The 19,032-nt window shown below is 36.8% G+C and overlaps 2 protein-coding genes across 3 annotated transcripts; one reads left to right on the forward strand and one right to left on the reverse strand.

Annotated features, from left to right (window-relative positions):
• Positions 1-128: 128 nt before the first annotated feature.
• On the forward strand, positions 129-9,614 carry capslb (calcyphosine-like b). Of its 2 annotated transcripts, XM_060891698.1 has the most exons (6): positions 129-145; positions 1,169-1,309; positions 4,270-4,447; positions 4,976-5,185; positions 7,158-7,287; positions 8,876-9,614. In XM_060891698.1, exons 2-5 carry the CDS (start codon positions 1,173-1,175, stop codon positions 7,257-7,259), a joined length of 627 nt encoding a protein of 208 aa, XP_060747681.1. In that variant the 5' UTR covers positions 129-145; positions 1,169-1,172; the 3' UTR covers positions 7,260-7,287; positions 8,876-9,614. The 2 variants fall into 2 exon arrangements, with proteins under 2 accessions (XP_060747681.1, XP_060747682.1); XM_060891699.1 differs by lacking the exon at positions 7,158-7,287.
• A 134-nt stretch (positions 9,615-9,748) lies between these two features.
• Positions 9,749-16,098, reverse strand: il7r (interleukin 7 receptor). The gene is made up of 8 exons (XM_060891681.1): positions 15,902-16,098; positions 15,212-15,323; positions 14,979-15,127; positions 14,757-14,902; positions 14,482-14,647; positions 12,278-12,362; positions 12,123-12,192; positions 9,749-12,025 (listed from the first exon to the last, which is right to left on the reverse strand). Exons 1-8 carry the CDS (start codon positions 15,969-15,971, stop codon positions 11,669-11,671), a joined length of 1,155 nt encoding a protein of 384 aa, XP_060747664.1. The 5' UTR covers positions 15,972-16,098; the 3' UTR covers positions 9,749-11,668.
• Positions 16,099-19,032: the final 2,934 nt, after the last annotated feature.

A 19,032-nucleotide genomic window follows, 5' to 3' on the forward strand; every position in this document is an offset into this window, starting at 1 on the left:
CATTATGCTGTAGTGGTAAAACAATTTAATTACATGACAATTTGGATGCATGGCGTTCACCCCTCAGCCTACACAAAATGGCACATCCCGGAAGTGTTTTTTCTCCATGGCAACCAGGAGACGCAGGACGAAGCAGCAGCAGCAGGTGAGTAACCAAAACATAAACCACTATTTTCACCAAAACTTATTTGAATTTGATCGAAACTCCGGAATATAGATCACATTTGTAAGTTTGTAGTCACAATGTCCTCTGTTTAATACATTCAGGCAGCTTCTTTTGAGTCGATAATGAATAAATAAAAAAAAAGTATTGATGGCCAACTTCCGTATTTGGCACTGAATCTTTCAGCCATAGGAGTGTAATAATATATTATTTACTTAGAAATAGTATTTACTTTTATTAGGTTTAATAATGATCCTTTAACTGAAAGCGAGACACTACAGGTTTATTAGCTATTATCCTTTATGTGAAAGATAAGTACAAATGACACTTTCATTTATTTTAGATCAGATTTAGATTAGATATCACACGTCTCGATTTGTAATACAAACATCAGTGTTTATTTCACTGCTAGATTTGAAACTTAGCAACTTTGTTGATGACGCAAGCTCCGCCCACTTCACCAATACACATTTAACCGTTTTCTATTATTATTATTATTGTTATTGCTATTATTATTATTATTATTATTATTATTATTATTATTATTATTATTATTATTTCCTTCCTATATCTAATTAGAAGTGTCTTATTGTTAATGTAAATTATGTTTGGATTTAAGTTAGATTTTATACTGGATTGGCATAACATATTTTTATTGATGTTTTCATGGTTAAACAATAAAAAAAAAAATTATTTTACAACACATTTTACTGTTAAAGGCTTTTCTGCATGTAAAAATATATATGAAGTATGCAAATGTTCGTATGATCCATTTAAATAGACCACAAAGTCTATTTATCGTGGGTAAATACAGGGAATACAGTGTGTGTGTTTGTGTGTGCGTGTGTGTGTGTTTGTGTGTAAAACTAAAGAGCTTAGTAAATTTTATATACACACACACACACACACACACACACACATACATATATATATATATATATATAATATACACACATACATATATAAATATACTTATATACATATAGTATATAATATTTCCGATAGAATAATGGCAGGAACTTCTCGGCATGACCGGGAGATGGCAATAAACGCTAAAAAGCAGCTTACTGCGTGCACGGACCCGTTGGAGCGGCTGCGGCTGCAGTGTCTGACGCGTGGATCAGCGGGGATTAAAGGCCTCAGCAGGTAAATGTATTACTTCCCAAATACATTCATTTTTATCGTGCTTAGTTCTTTCACTGGTTCCAAAATAAAAAATTGTGTTGCACAGATTCCACACCTCATTTTTTTTAATTAGACAGCATTATTATTATTATTATTATTATTATTATTATTAATAATAATAATAATAATAATAATAATAATAATAATAATAATAATATTATTATGCAACAAGATATCCTGGGCTTTGAAAAGCAAGAAAGAGACAGAGAGTGGTCAGCTACCTTCCTCCTCTGTGGGTGGGAAGGCCTGCAGGGGATTTTTTGGAGGGGAAAAAATGTATTACCTGAGCTGATAAATTCCCCATTCGCCAAAAAAATCATTAGTCAGTGTTTCACAAACACAAAAAAGTTTACTCTAAAAGTAATCTGTACTTGGTTATGACTCCACTAATAACTGTTACTACTTATGGCATACTGGATCACACTGAATATCTTTCATTCATATTAAGCAACAGCTTAAGCAAAAGAAGACACTGTGGAAATCTCTTTGCAGAACATGAACATTATTAGAGAATATGGAGTTCTCAATATCCATAGCATAATTTATATACCATGTATGATCATGTCATATGTACCTGTTGCTTGTTCTCAAAATAATTTCAAATGAATTTTGTCTCTGAGGGTTTTCTATGTGTTTTCTGGTTTTCCTCCCTCCTCTTAAACCGTACTGAAAGGGGATAGGCTACACTACAAACCCCTCCAGGTGTGAATGCTTGCATGCATGGGCTGGCATCATATTTCTCACTTCATGCCCAGTGTAGCCTCCAGTTCCACCAGGACCCTGAACAGAATAAAGCACTGACTAAACATAAATATATGAATGTTATATTAAACTAAGTACACAGGCATTGACCATCTTATTATTTAATTTCAGTCAGTATAAAAAAAGTGAAGTATTTTAGTGATGCCAATCTTTTATAGGATTAGTCAGGAGAGTGTTGGGTTTCTTTATTAAGCGTATCTTGACACTGTTTACTGAGCAGGATGATAGGAAATGGGTGGAGTTTGAACGTTCTGCTGTGCAAACAATTCACACCTCTCCACAATAACACTGGTACAGAGAATGTGTGAGTACGTGGACTGGCATCATATTCAGGGTGTTATTTGTACTCACTTCACTCCTAGTGTAGCCTCCGGTTCCGGTTCACAGGATAAAGCACTGACTAAACATCAAAGAATAAACGTTATTTTAAACTTTAAACTTGAACAAAATTTTGAAAACTGGGAGCTAATGATCTCACTGGAAAATTTGGTTTGGTTATTATTAGCACCATACATATGCAAATAATAGGAAAGAAGGTGGGTGTGTTCAGGCATTTAGTGTTTCAATTTGCATATCTTCATGTGAATTTAAAAATGTAGGCGTTTTTGTGCCTTCTGTTTTAATAATTTAGTTCATAACACCTTTTTGTTCCAGAATGCTCTATCATTGAATACATTAACTCTGGTTCACTAGGTTGCAGACTTAAATACCATAAGCCTAAAACACTGTTCAAAGTTTTTTTTAAATATACAGTATACACATACAACAAACAGGGGAGAAAGTGCTAGTTCAAGTATTTCATGGAAAGTAGGCCTTCAACCGTCATTTGAAGACAGCTAGTGAATCAGCTGTCCGGACCTCAGTGCCAGAACAGAAAAGAGTCTTGTTGTATACTTACCCTGAGAGATGGTGAGACCAGTCAAGCAGTGCTGGTAGCTCTGAGGGTGTGAGGTGCAGTGCGAGGAGTGATGAGGGCTTTGAGGTAAGAGGGAGCTGGTCCATTTTTTGCTTTGTAGGCAAGCATCAGTGTTTTGAATCTGATGCGTGCAGCTACTGGAAGCCAGTGGAGGGATCGCATCAGCGTGGTGGTATGCGAGAACTTAGCCAGGGTGAAAACAATTTGTGCAGATGCATTTTGGATCATTTGGAAAAATTGCGTGCAGACCTGCCAGCACAGTACAGAGTTGCAGTAGTCCAGTCTTGAGATGACAAGAGACTGAACAAGTTCCTGAGCAGCCTGTGCGAACAAAAATGACCAAATCCTTCTAATGTTGTAGGGAAGGAACCGACACGAGGGTGTTACATTAGCAACATGCAAGGAAAAGGAGAGTTGAGTGTCCATGGTTGCCCCAAGGTTGCGAAGTGTGACTGAAGGGGAGATCAAATTGTTATGTAGGGATATTGCAAGATCATGACCTGGAGATGAATCACCTGGGATGATCAGCAATTCAGTTTTTCTAGGATTGAGCTTCAACTGATGAGCCATCATCCACAGTGATAGGTCTGCCAGACATGCTGAGATCCGAACAGAAGTTGTGGTATCTGAGTGCGGGAAAGAAAAGATAGGTTGAGTATCATCAGCATAGCAGTGGTAAGAGAACCCATGTGAGGAAATAACTTTACCAAGAGAGTGAGTATATAGGGAGAAAAGGAGAGGACAAAGTACTGAGCCATGTGGGACACCAGTGGAGAGTCTGAGTGGAGCAGATGTCTTTTGACATCTTTAGCGACTTTCCAGGTAGGAAGCTAACCATTCCCACGCTGGTCCACAAAACCCAAGACTCCTGAGGGTGGACAACAGAGTCTTGTGGTTGACCGTATCAAACGCTGCTGAAAGGTCAAGGAGGATGAGGACAGATGACAGCTTGGCTGATCTAGCATCATGTAGTTTCTCAAAGACATCCAAAAGGGCTGTCTCTATCGAATGTGCTGCTTTAAAGCCAGATTGGTTGGGATTTTGCAGGTTGTTCTGAGAGAGATAGACCGATAGTTGATTATAGACAATGCATTCAAGAATTTTTGAAAGAAAAGAGAGAAGTGATGCCGGTCTGTAAAAATCTCAGTTTTTTTTTTACCTTGCTTATATCTCTTTGTCATTCTCAACATATCTTAACACATGTCCAGTGTTTGGTCTGACTGCTGTGTTTGTTTATTTTTAGAGCTTTTCGCATTATGGATGACGACAACAGCCGAACACTGGACCTGAAGGAGTTCATGAAGGGTCTGAACGACTATGGCGTTCTCATAGAGAAAGACGAGGCCACTGCACTTTTTCAGCAATTTGACAGGGATGGAAGTGGACAGATTGACTTTGATGAGTTTCTCCTCCTTCTCAGGGTAGCAACAAGAAACTTAATTTTATTTAGCCTGTTACACATTTTTCATATTAGGAATGCATTGACATCTAATACTCATGGTGTGAGTATCTCAGCTGACCTGAGAGCACAGAGCAGTATTAGAGTGTAGATAAGCAAAGTGCCGTGTAGTAGAATGAAGGAAGCACGTGTCTCAGTGCTCGCAGAACCATGGTTTCCCTGCATGTTCACTTCACTGCTAATCCCTTTGTCATTTCACTTTGTGGGCTTGCTTATACTACTCAGCACACTTACCTCAGCTGCTCTCTGTTAATGTGCTCTTTAATAACCATAAGATGTTTTATTAAGTTTCTTGAACTGTGGGAAGGTTCTTTAGATCATATTGATATTTTTCTCAGAGAGAGCAGTTCATAGTCTGCTTTGCTTATATTACCATACTGCTAGCATTAATTGTTGTTACAAAATAAGCATCGTACCATACAGTATTATCGATGTAGCCTTGTTTTATCTATTCTCTTAAGAAAGCTTATATTTCCGATTGCGATCACAGCCACCAATGTCCAACGCGAGAAAGGAGGTGGTCATGCAGGCTTTCAGAAAGTTGGACAAGACTGGTGATGGCGTGATCACCATTGAAGATCTGCAAGGAGTGTATAATGTAAAACATCACCCTAAATATCAGAATGGGGAATGGACTGAGGAGCAGATCTTCCGCAAATTCTTGGAAAACTTTGATTCCCCAGATGATAAGGATGGCAAGGTGGGATAACACTCAAAAATCTCATCTCATTCTCATCTCATATGATCTAATCTCATCTCATCTCATATCATATCATATATCATATCATATCATGTATGTCATGGCATACAGTTGAGGCCAAAATTATTAGCCCCCTTATGAAATTAGACAAAACTCTTGATTTCTCCATGGAAATGACCATTAACAACAAGTGTTTTATAGTGTGTTTGTTTCCAAAATAACAAAGACAAAATCTCCACTAAGTTTGATTAGGATATTTAATTGAAATAGTGAGTTGAAACAAGAAAGGGCAAAAATGAAACGTCCAAAATTATTAGCCCCCGGTCATTAATAGTCAATAGTGAACCCTTTCTGAGCCACAACTGACAACAACCTCTTAGAGTAGTTCTTTACTAGGTTGGCACAGGTTTCCTGAGGGATTTTAGCCCATTCTTCCATTGCAAATTGCTCCAGCTGGTCCAAATTACGTGGTTTCCGAGCATGGACATTCACTTTGAGCACTCGCCACAGATTCTCAATAGGATTGAGGTCTGGGCTCTGTGCGGGCCACTCCAGGACCTTTGTTTTGGTATCCTTCAGGAACTGTTGGACCAATTTCGATGTATGCTTTGGGTCATTGTCTTGTTGGAAGACCCAGCGACGACCTAAGGCTAGACTACGAGCAGATTTCTGCATATTATCCCTCAAAATGTCAACATAATTTTCTTTTTTCATGATGCCATGCACCCGAACAAGGCTCCCTGTGCCTGAAGCTGCAAAACAGCCCCACAGCATGATGCTCCCACCACCATGTTTAACTGTGGGAACTGTGTTCTTAGGGTTGAAGGCCTCACCCTTTCTTCGCCAAACATAAGCAACATCCATGTGCCCAAACAGTTCCAGTTTAGTCTCATCAGACCAAAGCACAGACTCCCAAAACTCATCTTTACCTTTCAAATGTTCACGGGCAAACCTCAGTCTAGCTGTGATGTGCCGCTGTTTGAGTAAAGGGGTTCTTCTGGGACGATGGCCCTGAAGCCCACCACGATGAAGATCCCTCACAACTGTGTTCCTTGAAACATCAACTCCAGAAGAGGCCAGGTCAGCAACAATCATCTTGGCAGATGTCTGGGGCATCTTGCTGATATCTCTGACTATTTTCCTCTCCAGGGTTCTTGAAATCTTGCGCTTACGACCACGCCCAGGTTTGTTTCTTACAGAATTTGTCTCCTTGTACTTGGGAATGATGCAATGTACGGCGGTTCTAGACACTGTGAAAAGCTTGGAAATGGCAGTATAGCCTTCCCCCTTATCATGAGCCTCCACTATCTTCTTTCTGAGCTCAAGACTGATTTCCTTTGTCTTTGGCATGGTGAGTAAAAGTAGTCTCTCCCAATAATGTGTTCAAGTGCCCTGTTCCTTGGAGTCCTTTAATGCTGATTGAATGCCCAGGTGTTGTTAGGAAGCCAATTGACTGCACAGGTGTGGTTTGAAAGCTGATTGATTAATTAGGTGTGTTTTGAAAGCTGATTGATTAATTGGGTGTGTTTTGAAAGCAAATATTCACAAGGGGCTAATATTTTTGACCACCCCATTTTCACTATATTTGATTATAAAGCAAGCCTAAAAATGTATTTTATATTCCAAAATGTACCAAAAGCTACTAAATAGCACTGGCGAATGTTTGATTATATCAAGTTTTATCAATGCTGCAAACATTGGAAAGATCTTTTGGAAAATGTTCCAAAATTCCTGGGGGGCTAATAATTTTGGCCTCAACTGTATATATCATATAATATCAAATCATATCTGGCAGGAATTAGTAATGTATTATGTCACTCATGGTTATAAATGTTTCTGGAAACAATGCGAAGAAGATTTCACACAATTACCATTTTCCTTTTATTGTTTTTTCATAGAATATTAAACCTAACAAATTTTATGAACATTTCCATAAAAATGCTTGCTGATTTCACCCTGTTTTGTGCATCAGGTAACTAAAGAGGAGTTTTTAAATTACTACGCTGGTGTGAGTGCCTCTATTGACACTGACATCTACTTTATTATGATGATGAAAAATGCCTGGAAACTTTAAACTGACGTCTTCAAATGTCTGTCCCAGGGTAAAGTCCCACCAGATGGAAATCCTTCTTCTTTAAAAACATCAAGCCAGACTAAATCAGCACATGGAAAACAGATTTCTAACGTACCTGTCCTGATTCAATCAAACCAAAATCAGTTCTGTGACATTACGCTATAGAGGAGACCGGCTAGAGACTGTGTGTGGTAAAGGTCATTAAGGGCTGTCTGTAGATTATAAACTGTAAAAGACATGGATTTATGTTCATGTAAGAACATCTTTCAATGTGGAAAAAAGTATATGCATTTATTTTGAGCTAAGCTGACACTAACAGCTAACCTGAAGTTTACGTCATATCAGAGCCTCATTTCTTATTCGAAATATTTATAATCCTAATTGCTGATGCTCACTAGCTGGATACTGTAAGATAACAGTGTTTCTGAGAGAATTTATAGTTCTGTAATAAATATTCACAACCTTAGCTGCTGATGTTAGCTAGCTTGCTAATATTAGCTAACCTGTCAGACCTTCTGAAAGAATTTATATTCATATCATTGACTATATCATAAATATTCAGAATCTTAAGTGCTAAAATAATATAAGCTAACCTATCAGAGCTTCTGAGAGACTTTTAAGTCATATCATTGACTATATCAAAATATTCAGAATTTAAACTGCTAAGATGAGTCGGTTTGGTAAAAGAACAACCTGACAGAATTTCACAGAGAATCTTTCATGTAGTAATGTTAACCGTTTACATATTTTTAACCATTACCATGAGCAAACCTAACAGGAGTTCTAAAAGGATTTTTAATTTATATTCCTAAATGTTCTTACCTGCTAACAGCCAGCTTGTAAATTGAATCTAACCTGACAGGATTTCTGAGAGAATGTTTGTTTGCTTCATTTCACTGCTTATGGTCACAAACCATTCAAATAAAAATAAATAAATAGCCCCACAGAATAAATAACTTCACAAGTTGTTCTGATATCTGTATAGAAGGTCCATAGAGTTTAGTTTTAATTACAGACTGCTTATGCATTTTAATTGAATCAGGATCTGGGGCTGTGTTCACAATACTTGTAGTTCTTTTCTCACAGCATAACATCAGATTGAGAAATTTCAGAAATAAAAATGCTTCTAACGTCTTTCCCTACTTTCCTTCTTCGGATCCACTTTCCTGGGCTTATTGCTGTTCTCAAAAGACACAGCAGACAAATTCCTAACACGGTGCAGTATTTCTCAGTTCAGTCAAGCAGCAGTCTGTCTATCTCTGTTATCTGAAAAAGGCAGGTGATGTGGCAAACCTGCTCCATGTAGCTTTTCTGTCTATTTAACTGTTGGCTTATTTAACGTTTGCACCTGCTTGTGTTTTTAACTGAGAAATACACTTTTAGACTACTGCAGCCAGATATAATCAATCACTCATATGACTGAACATGGGTGCTGTTGTGTTTCTCTCTGGGTTGGTTGGGCATTTTTATCTATTCCTTCATCTTTCCATTTTACTGTGTAGCTACATACAACATGGGTGATGGAAATCTTTTTATCTTTATAACAGGGGAAAATGTAGTGATCTTAGGGGGAATTTGCTTGGTGGAAATAATTTCATCCACTTTCCTCACTGTAGGTTACAAAAGAGGAGTTTGTCAACTATTACAGTGGAGTGAGTGCATCCATCGACAGCGATGTCTACTTTATTCTGATGATGAAGACGGCATGGAAGCTATAAGTTTTCTAATCTTATTTTACATAATTTATAACATCTGAACATTTCACTGTGCTTTTGACATTTTAGGAAGCCCCGATTGTATAGAATAGTCACTTTTGTGATATTTGGGAATCATCAAGATTTTGACCTTTGATTTCTCTTTTGAGTATTCACAGTTTTGGTTCTTGTATTAGTAAAGCTCCGTCGAGCTGGTTTAATACTGTTCACAGAAAAAGCAGTGGGTGCAGAGATAGACAGATAGACTTTAACACACTCACGGCTACTACCAATTTAGCAAAGCCGATCTATCCACTGGTGTTTTTTTGTGGAGGAAGGAAACCAGAGAATCCTGAAGAAACCCATGAGGTAAAACTTAGATTGAGGTGTGCTTGACATTTGCAATAATACAAAAAAAAAGTACAGAATACAATTAAACATGCAATTAGTTACTTTTAAATGTATTCCCAAATCTACAGAAAGTCCGAAAAGTCAGGAACCAATGAGATTATGTCATTGGATCATGGCATTTTGGCCACCCTTTATAGTGATCAACACTACAGCTCATAATCTGCTATTTTGTCACATGATGGTCCAGGCTTGCTTCAGGCTTCAGTTACATTATTTCTGGGACAGAACTTAGCTGAACCCCCCCACACACCTTCGTCACACTAAATCTGCTCAGCTCACCCTCTTTGCATAAAATGCAAATCATAAGGCATATGTAGTTTCAGTAGAGAAAATCTCTTCACACAATCTTCCTCTTTAAATCAACTTCATAATAAAAAACAAGTCTTAGGTTTTCATATGTTGTTCCGTTATGCAAAATCTTTAATAAATGATTATTGCAATGTACTATACAGTGTAAATGCTTTGTGGTAATAAAAGAATTTCTTTTAAGAGATTGTCAGAGATGTAACTCGGTTACAAGCAGTGATCTGGAATATATCTGAGTATATATTTATCTTTACAGTCAACCGGACACAGTGGGCATCGTTTATCAAGCTATCAAGGATATGATCAGATATCCACATATACGTATGCTCACAAAAGAAAAGCATTTACCTTTACCTTATAACTCAACTATAAAATGTTATTGCATTTTGGCACAACATGTACTGAAATATTGATAAATGGGGATAAAATTTTAGGATACAATTTAAATTGTATTACAAATTTTACTATATATATATATATATATAAAAGAACTTAACAAGGTAATGCTATTAAAACCTTTGCCATCTGTGCAGTTGTGTGAGAAAACATTCCCCTCTGACTTATTGAACTCATCATACAAAAAGTAGAAGAAATAAAAGGAAGAAATCCTGTATAGTCAATGTCTTTACTGTTATAGTGACTGAGGTTAGCAGCTATGATGGTTAGAAGGGCTCATGTTTTAAAGGACTGAACTCGAAATATGCTAACAGCTACTAACACCATCCTGAGATCGTAATTATGAAAAGTTTATAACGTTCCAATGTTTCTGTTGGAAAAGCCAATTCAACAGTTGCTGAGGTGATGCTGCACAGTGTAGTTTCATAGTTACATACATACAATACAGAGTCACAAAGTTGAAGAGAAATACATACAATACATATGTAATCTGGAGGATAAAACACCACTTGAAGATAGAATTTGGCAGAGGTTGAAACAAAAAAAACAAGATTGCACAATACATTCTCTGTGGTTTTACTTCCTACATTTAGAGCCAACTGAGCAGAGTAATGGATCAGGCTTTAAAATGGCATCTGGGTTTCCCCCAAAAGAAAAAAGAAACATTTCATGTTTTGACTTTTTTTTTAGGATTTACTTAAAAAATGTAAAAAAAAAAAAAAAAAAAAAAAAGATGATCACTAGAGATAATTCTAAAGTTAATCAGAATGATACTTAATAAGAAATGCTAGCTTAACCTTGCTAGGAATACTGCAAACTAAATGACAAAAGTGCCATAACCAAACTGAAACTACATTATTGAAGCTACATTATGCATGCTACTATGTCAGCTAATTAAAAAAGCTGCATGTGAACATTTAGGTCATGTTAGCAGAGAATAATGCCTTTGAGTCATTTGCTGTCAATCGTCAGACAAGACATAGCAACATACGTTAAAGGATAAATACATTTTTTACATAAAGAAAATGTCAATGTTATCAGAGATAACTAATTCAACTAAGTGAGCTGCTTGATTCAAAATAGCTAATGCTTCTATAGAAACACTAATGTGTCACTATCTTTATTGGTTGCTAGGATTAACATTTTGCATGTGCTAAACTTCCAGCACTGGTGGTTTTACAGATGATGTGTTTCTCTTACAAGAATCTGCGCCAACTTTTCTCCCCCACATATAACTCAGTGGTGCTATAATATGATGACTCATGTTGTAGGTATAAAGGCTCTGGCACGTACAGAAAATGAAATCACACCACAACACTGTTAAGCATTTGGAGTTCAAGTTACTGTAGCAGCAAGCGATAGTAGATTATTTAAACCAGTTATATACTTGTCTTCACAATCTAACCATGGTTCCTTGAAGTCAGCTAGATTGTAGGTGTTTCATAGACCTGACAATCATGCATAATATCCATCTTTGCATCAATCGGCCATTTGCTGATTATTTGACATCTGGTTTCTGGTTCCATGAGGATAAGAGCAGCCTGAAAAAAATGAGCAGCTAACCGTGAGAGATTTACCTGTTTACCTATATTTCTCTCCATCTCACTGGGTTTTATAGAGGCTCGACATCGTGACATATGTCTCGTCCTTTGAATGTCTTTGTAGAGCCATTACATTTTTACAGCCGGGGTTATTGTGTACATCCTCAGCAGATGCACTTTCGTCTAACAGCTTTAGTTGGGATGTCTCCAATTCCAGACTTTGGTCCTCATCATCATCCTGCTTTTCACACGTTGAAGTGGGACGAGAAGATTTCAAGGCCATGACTTCATCACAGGATTCTGTGGTGTCACTCTGATCATCACCAAACTCGGGGGTGAACTTCTTCTCTTCAGTGTAAACCACTGGATAAATTTTGAAATCCTTGAAGATTTCTGGGCTGAAACTCACAGGTAAATGCTGTAACACAACAGTTTATTAATTCATTACTTTCCACCTTGATTTGATTAGTGTATACACACCTAGTGATGGTAAATCCTAACTTGACTTTTCCCACCTTTTGTCTTTGGATTTGAGCGAGAGTGTCCTTTGGTCCTGGAACATCAGGGAAAATGCAGGTCTGTATCCTAGGAGAGGCAAAATGCATAGAAACTCAAACCAACAATACAATCTAAACATTATATGCAATCTTTGAGATGAAAATTCCCTCACTCTTTCTTCCATCGATAAATCAGAAACACGATCACAGTCACCACAATGGGAGATAGGAGGAGCATGTACAGAACAGAAGGAACAGCTGCAAATGAAAGAAGGTCATCAGCTTCACTGAGTGTCACTCTATACTACTGAATGTTCTTATATTTTTATAATTCAGGGATTATATGGGACTATAATCAATAAACAAGTGTAACTGCATTGTAAACTGCATTGTATAAGACATTCTTGTTCTATAGGAAGACATTTATAAATAATTATACTAACAATAATACCACTCCTACTACACTTCATGGCATTTGTCAGATGCCCTTATCCAGAGACACTTACATTTATCTCATTTATACAACTAAGCAATTGAGGGAATTACTCAGGGGCCCAGCAGTGGCAGCTTGGTGGTCCAGGAATTCAAACTCACAATCTTCTTACCACTGAGCCACCACTTACCCCTGCTACCACTAACAGTGCTACTACAACTGCTACTACAATTACTACAACTAACACTACTACTACCTCTCCTACTACCATTGCTACTACTACTACCACTAATAATAATAATAATAATAATAATAATAATAATACAATTGGATGAAAATGTTGCTTGAGACAGGATCATTCCCCAGATAGGATGCAGCTCCATCACAGGGTTTTATACAAACACATTCACACACTAGGACTGGTTTAGACTAGCCAATCCACCTATCAACAATTGGTAGGACTCTCCCATGAGCACAGGGAGAACACCTGACAGTCCAAACAGGCAGTAACCTGAACTCAGTATGAGCCTGCAGGCCATAGCGCTATGAGTCAGCAACGCTACCCGCTTCACCACTGTACCACTCATATTCTATAGTTTATCTACAATGTTAAAATGTTAGAAAAATTAAATGTGGGACCCAAAAAAAAAACATAAAGCAAACATCAATATTTGGAGAAGAATGTGTGCCATTCTTAGAGGACAGGAAAATGAGCATGTGATTAAGTGGAGAGGAACTGAAACTGATTAGGGGATATGAATGATGTTTTGAGGCAGTGATGTGTACACATGCGTAATGGAGGATTTTCAACTTTTTTTTCATACTAATTACTTGATATATAAACATCACAGAAAGCTAGTGTGTCTGGTTGATGTAAATGAAATGTGGTTCTATGGGTTTGCACTAACTTTTCACTTATTTATAATAATCTGCTTTTGTATATTTTTATGTTCAGAATTTCAAATGATTAACTGTAACACATTAGTGATAAATTAGTCCAGACTATTTTTATACATATAAAATGCAAAAAAATAATATATTAGTACAGTTATGTAAAATAATATAAAATATTTAAAAGGTATGATATAAGATCGGCAGTGAAAATAAGTACAAATGCAATCTTGATTTAAAATGAAACCATAAAAAATTTAAACACTGTGTTAATGTTAATGTTAATATTGATGTAATGGTAATGTAAAAAAAAATAAAAAAATCCAAATAGAAAGCTGTAGTCACAGCTCCTAGAGATTAGCAGGAAGCATACTGAAGTTGTTTGAAAGGGCTGTAATGTTTCAAGAGATAAGGAAGACATAAATGAGTCAGTAAAAGCTTTCATTGAAAGTCATTTGAATAAGGGGGGGTCATATAGTCTGACCTTCTTCTTCCTCATTAAACATGTAAGCCGCATTCTGAAGCAGCAGTAACTTCTTGAAAGCAACAGCAACATACAGAGTCATGTATTGTGTGTTCATCTTATGTTTTCATTTGCAGTTGAATTACTGATTTTCTATAACAACAGCGAATCACAGCTGCTCATGAATACAGCATCACTTCTGTGAATGGAGGACAATCACAAATTCAAACAGTGTCATTTTTAAGATGAAACGTTTCCGTGAGCGTTTAATCAGAAGACATGGGAATTTTGTCACTAATAACTACACACAAATTGTGCTTTAGTGTCTTTTTGACTGAAAGAGAAATAAAAAATGAAAGATGGGTGATGGAATGACTGTTTATAGATTCTATAGATTCTAAAATGGAAGTGGACAGTCCACAGTAATTATGAATGGCAACAAAAAATATTATTTCTCTTTAATAAAGAAATGTAATCATTGGAAAACTGTGGTACTGAAAGAATTAGCCACTACGAGTGAAGAACATTTAGACTTTTATTTGGAGCTGATTCTAGTAGTGTGTATGTATTAAGTCATAAAGGAGTCTCACGCTTCTCTGCAAAATGGTCCACTTTGAAGCTCTTCACCCTGCTCCACTCGGTCCAGTGCCCGTTGAAATACCCCACAGGTTTGGCTCTGACACGTACGTTGTATATCCCACTGTCTCCCAGTTTGTCTCCCCCTATGCTCATTTGTTGGTATTTCACTATCACTTGCTGTCACAAAGAGTGTTATTGTAGAATGTTGAGACAACTTACATTTGCTTTACACACTTATGGATCTAATGTAAAGAAATCAGAAATTGTTAAAAAAAGATAAAGTCACCTTTATGCTGGTATGGTTGGTATGGTTTCCCCAGAATTCCACTTGGAAATGAGGGTCATTCACAAAGTCATGTTTATATCCTATCTGTATAATCGCCTCATCATGCTTATATATAGCATTTTCAATCTCAGGAGTTGGAATATTTACTGAAATATATAAGTAAGACAACTTATAAGTAAGTTACTCCAACTTTAGCAAATAAAGCAGTCAAACGGAACATACCTATTGCCAGCAAATCAATCTGTTGTGTTTGTTGTCGTCCTCCTTTTAAGTAGATGTGCAGTTTATAATTAACCATAGAACTCAGATCCTCAAAAATGAATGTGTTATTTTCCATAGTTGCATTGAAACAAAGAGAATCGCTGTCTGAACTAAAGATAAAATAAAAGCATTCAGTCAAATAAATTTAAGATTTGCAAGATGAATCTAAGAGAAATACATGAACAGCACCGTACCAAAGTCTTGCGAATTTCTCACATATGTCGAGGTCATCTTCCTTCAGAACGCAGACTAGCTTGGTCTGATGAATTTTCATCAACGACCAGCAGTCACTGTCAATTGACTCTCCTGTATCAGAACATGAGGATTAAACAGATCAGGAACTACATGTTCCATGAGGTTTCTGTTCCCTCATGTAGTAATATGTCTACTTACTGTAGAGAATAATAATTATAGTGAATCAGGTGACAATTTTTAGAGTAAATTGGGATCAAATGGAAAACATAAAGCTGTTTTTTTTTTAGTTTTTTTTTTAGCAAAATGCAAAATATTTGTGAAACTGTATACATAACCAGTTAGTTAATAATGCAGTAACTGCTTATAGAGGATGTTAAACATGTACTGGAATCAGAAGATAATTAGATTAATTGATTCTGTGATGACTCTTTGTTTTAGGAGCTTTATTCAGCAAACAAGTCAAACAAAAACATTGATCCAATTACTAACCAGTAACAATCTTAAAAAAAAAAAAGCTATATTAATAGCAATAAATGTCAGCTCACCTGTGCTACATAATAATGCCTCAAAGAATTTGTAAAGTACGTTCTGCTTTCTCCTCAGGCCAAAAAATGATGTAGCTATAATAATAAACTGTAATAATAATGATGATCTGTTGACAGCATTTGACTAGCATAAGAAACACTTACCATCATCCCCACTTTGAGAATGAACTACAAACGGATACAGTATCAGAAACATCCAGAAAACAGTCGCCATTTGTTAGTCTGTAATATTCTGTGAGATTAGAGATTAGAAAAGAAGCAGCGCAACATTGCTGTTACAGATGAAAGTAAGTGGTTAAGCCCATGCTGTTGCTGTTTGCTCTCAGTATTTATACGTACCACAGAGCAGAGGAAGAGGGAAGAGATATGGGGGGGGGGAGAGCGAGAGAGAGAGAGAGAGAGAGAGAGAGAGAGAGAGAGAGAGAGAGAGAGTATGTGTGTGTATGTGTGTGAGAGAGAGAGAGAAACAGAGAGTGACAGAGCAAGAGAGAGTGACAGAGCGAGAGAGAGAGAGAGTGTGTGTGTGTGTGTGTGACAGACAGAGAGACAGACAGAGACAGAGAGAGAGACAGAGCGAGAGAGAGAGAGTGTGTGTGACAGAGAGAGAGAGACAGATAGAGACAGAGAGAGAGAGAGAGAGAGAGAGAGAGAGAGAGAGAGAGTGTGTGTGTGTGTGTGTGTGAGAGACACAGAGAGAGTGACAGGGAAAGAGAGAGAGAGAGACAGAGAGAAAGTTTCTTTATAAACTTTTTACTATTGCCGTTTCATACATCTGCAGAAAAAACAGAGGTCCATTGTAAGTCAGTCAGCGGTTTGTTTAGTCAGAGATCCCGCAGAATATTACACATTGACAGAAAATCTGGATTCTGCACTTGTGTAACAACAGATATGAAGATTAAAGCAATGAGCTTAATGTATAAACTAAACACACCATGTTATATGAATATCTCAGAACACAAAGTATAGTCAAATATGTTCTGTATTAGAATATGTGCTCATTTTACACTGTTGTTCTTTCGACTGCTTACTGTTCGTGGTCATATGGTCCACATATTTGATTTGGCACAGGCTGTACACTTCCTGACACAACCCTCCCATTTTTACCCGAGCTTGTGACCAGCACTGAGATTTGCAGGGGAGTCTGCCACTGGACCAGCATGGGTCTGTGACATATTTCCTATAATTATATTTCAACACAGTGTTACAGTTTAATATATTGACATATGGCACGTGATAAAAGTGATCCGCTGGTGTGTTTTTTTTTTGGAGTCTCATAATTGATTTGACTTGTTAGACATCCCATTTTGTTAAATAATTCAGTAAATGAATACTTTTAGAGTCAAGTCAGATCTGAAAGATCAAGAAAACTTACTAGAGGAACTGCTCATAGACTGATTAGATATGTAATACATAACATCTCACCAATACCAAAGACGTGCAGGAACCAGTCCACTGTGCAGCGATGCTTGCACAAACATGAGCTGCAAAGAGTTTTCGGAAAAGCTTGCCTGAGATCTCATCATAAAAATATGCAACACAGCACATTGATAAGCAAGAGGCATTCAGAAATACTCTCTGAAAGATCTCTGACTACAGCCTGTATAGATTTACTGAGAGAGAAGCAAATCATCTCAAGAGTAGAATACCTTACTCACTGTTAAGTCTTGCAATTACTGTATTATACTTTCAGATGTGTACTGTAGCAGTCAGTTATACTCTAAATATTGTAAAAACAGAAAGAAGATGGATTTTATCAGACAATCCTTAAAGCCAGTTTCCCCAAAGCCAGTAAAGAACTGCAGCTAATAAACTACAGATATTACAGAATTACAAGCAAATCGGATCTGAACTGCAGTTTTCAACTACTGTACCTGACTTAAATGGGTCATGTTTTGGAGCGGGCTTTACAGACTTTAATGTTGTTAAAAATATAAGGGTAGAAGATTATTTCTAAATATTAGTTACAAATATTTTCTAAATGCTAAAGCAGGAATTCTAAGATTGTTTGCGAGAGAGTTAGTTAAGCTGCAGAGAGCTAACTTTTACTTAGTTAAGCTGCAGAGAGCTAAAGCCGAAGTAAAATAATAATAATATGAATAATAATAATAAAAACAAGTCTCCTCTCAACACTCCAATCTGAAAAACAAAAACAAGTGCTAACCTGTTCCAGCCCACTTCCTGTCACCTCTGGTAATTGGGTTTACATCAGAATGAGGCCAACTTAAAGGGAGGAATTACTCTGCACATCTCTGATCTATCACTGAACTGAACGCAAGTAAAACACAAAATGTTGACATGACAGTTGTTATAGAACTAAGCACTTTGTGGTCTTGAGGATAGTCATGGTCAAATGAAGTAAACCTAGGCATTAAAGTTAACGATTGATGGCATGTGGAAAGTCGAGACTGTGGTTATGGTTGTATACTTCCTGTGTCAACAGCAAATGCTGAATCTTATTCTCACTCAAGGAGCAAATTTACTGCACTTAAACCCATGTAAGGAATGAAACCCTTTGGGGTATGTAATGTGATGTGGCAAGATGTAGGCAGATTACAGATTTTTGACACCACAAAAAGTGATTATTTTCATTGAATGGCACTTCAATAAAAACAATGGCCTTTAATGACATTATTTTCCTTTAATTATAATTATTCATCCACGTGTAGTTACATTTAATATTCTTAGGTTACAGTAGCTACAGTATAAAGATGCAGTTCTTTACCAGACTCTTTTTTCCTTCTCTTAAAGTCAGCAAGACAAAGATCAGTTTAGCAGTGCAGAGGCTTTAAACCCTGATCTTCTGATAACTGACCAAGAGACTTTCCACAACACCTTATGAACACTCAGATTCTAAATAAATTATATAAAACCTATGTCTATGTGTATTCCTAATGGTGTCCCTGAGTGTTTAAATACTGAGTGCTCACCTGCATTGTGTCATTCATATCAATACCTTTTATATGACTGTTATATACTTTCTGCATGACACTGAACTGACTCACTTCATATCAGCTCAGAATCTGACACATGGAGATGTTGTAAGTACAGTTTCCTCACTTGCCTAAAATGTGGTCAATAAGCAAAGCTGTTTAATGTCTAAAGCTTTTGGATTTGGATTAGCTACAAAGCTAGGTTTGGCAAGTATGGCTGTGACTTTGTGAGGGTCTGTACTAGGGGTGTAAATGTAAATGTAAATGTAAAACATGTAAATTAACATGTTACACATGTCAGTAATTTGTAAATAATTATTTATCATGCTGTTAAGGTCCAGATGT

The sequence above is a fragment of the Tachysurus vachellii genome, chromosome 17 (genome assembly GCF_030014155.1).
Source record: "Tachysurus vachellii isolate PV-2020 chromosome 17, HZAU_Pvac_v1, whole genome shotgun sequence".
In the NCBI taxonomy this organism is placed as follows: Eukaryota; Metazoa; Chordata; class Actinopteri; order Siluriformes; family Bagridae; genus Tachysurus; species Tachysurus vachellii.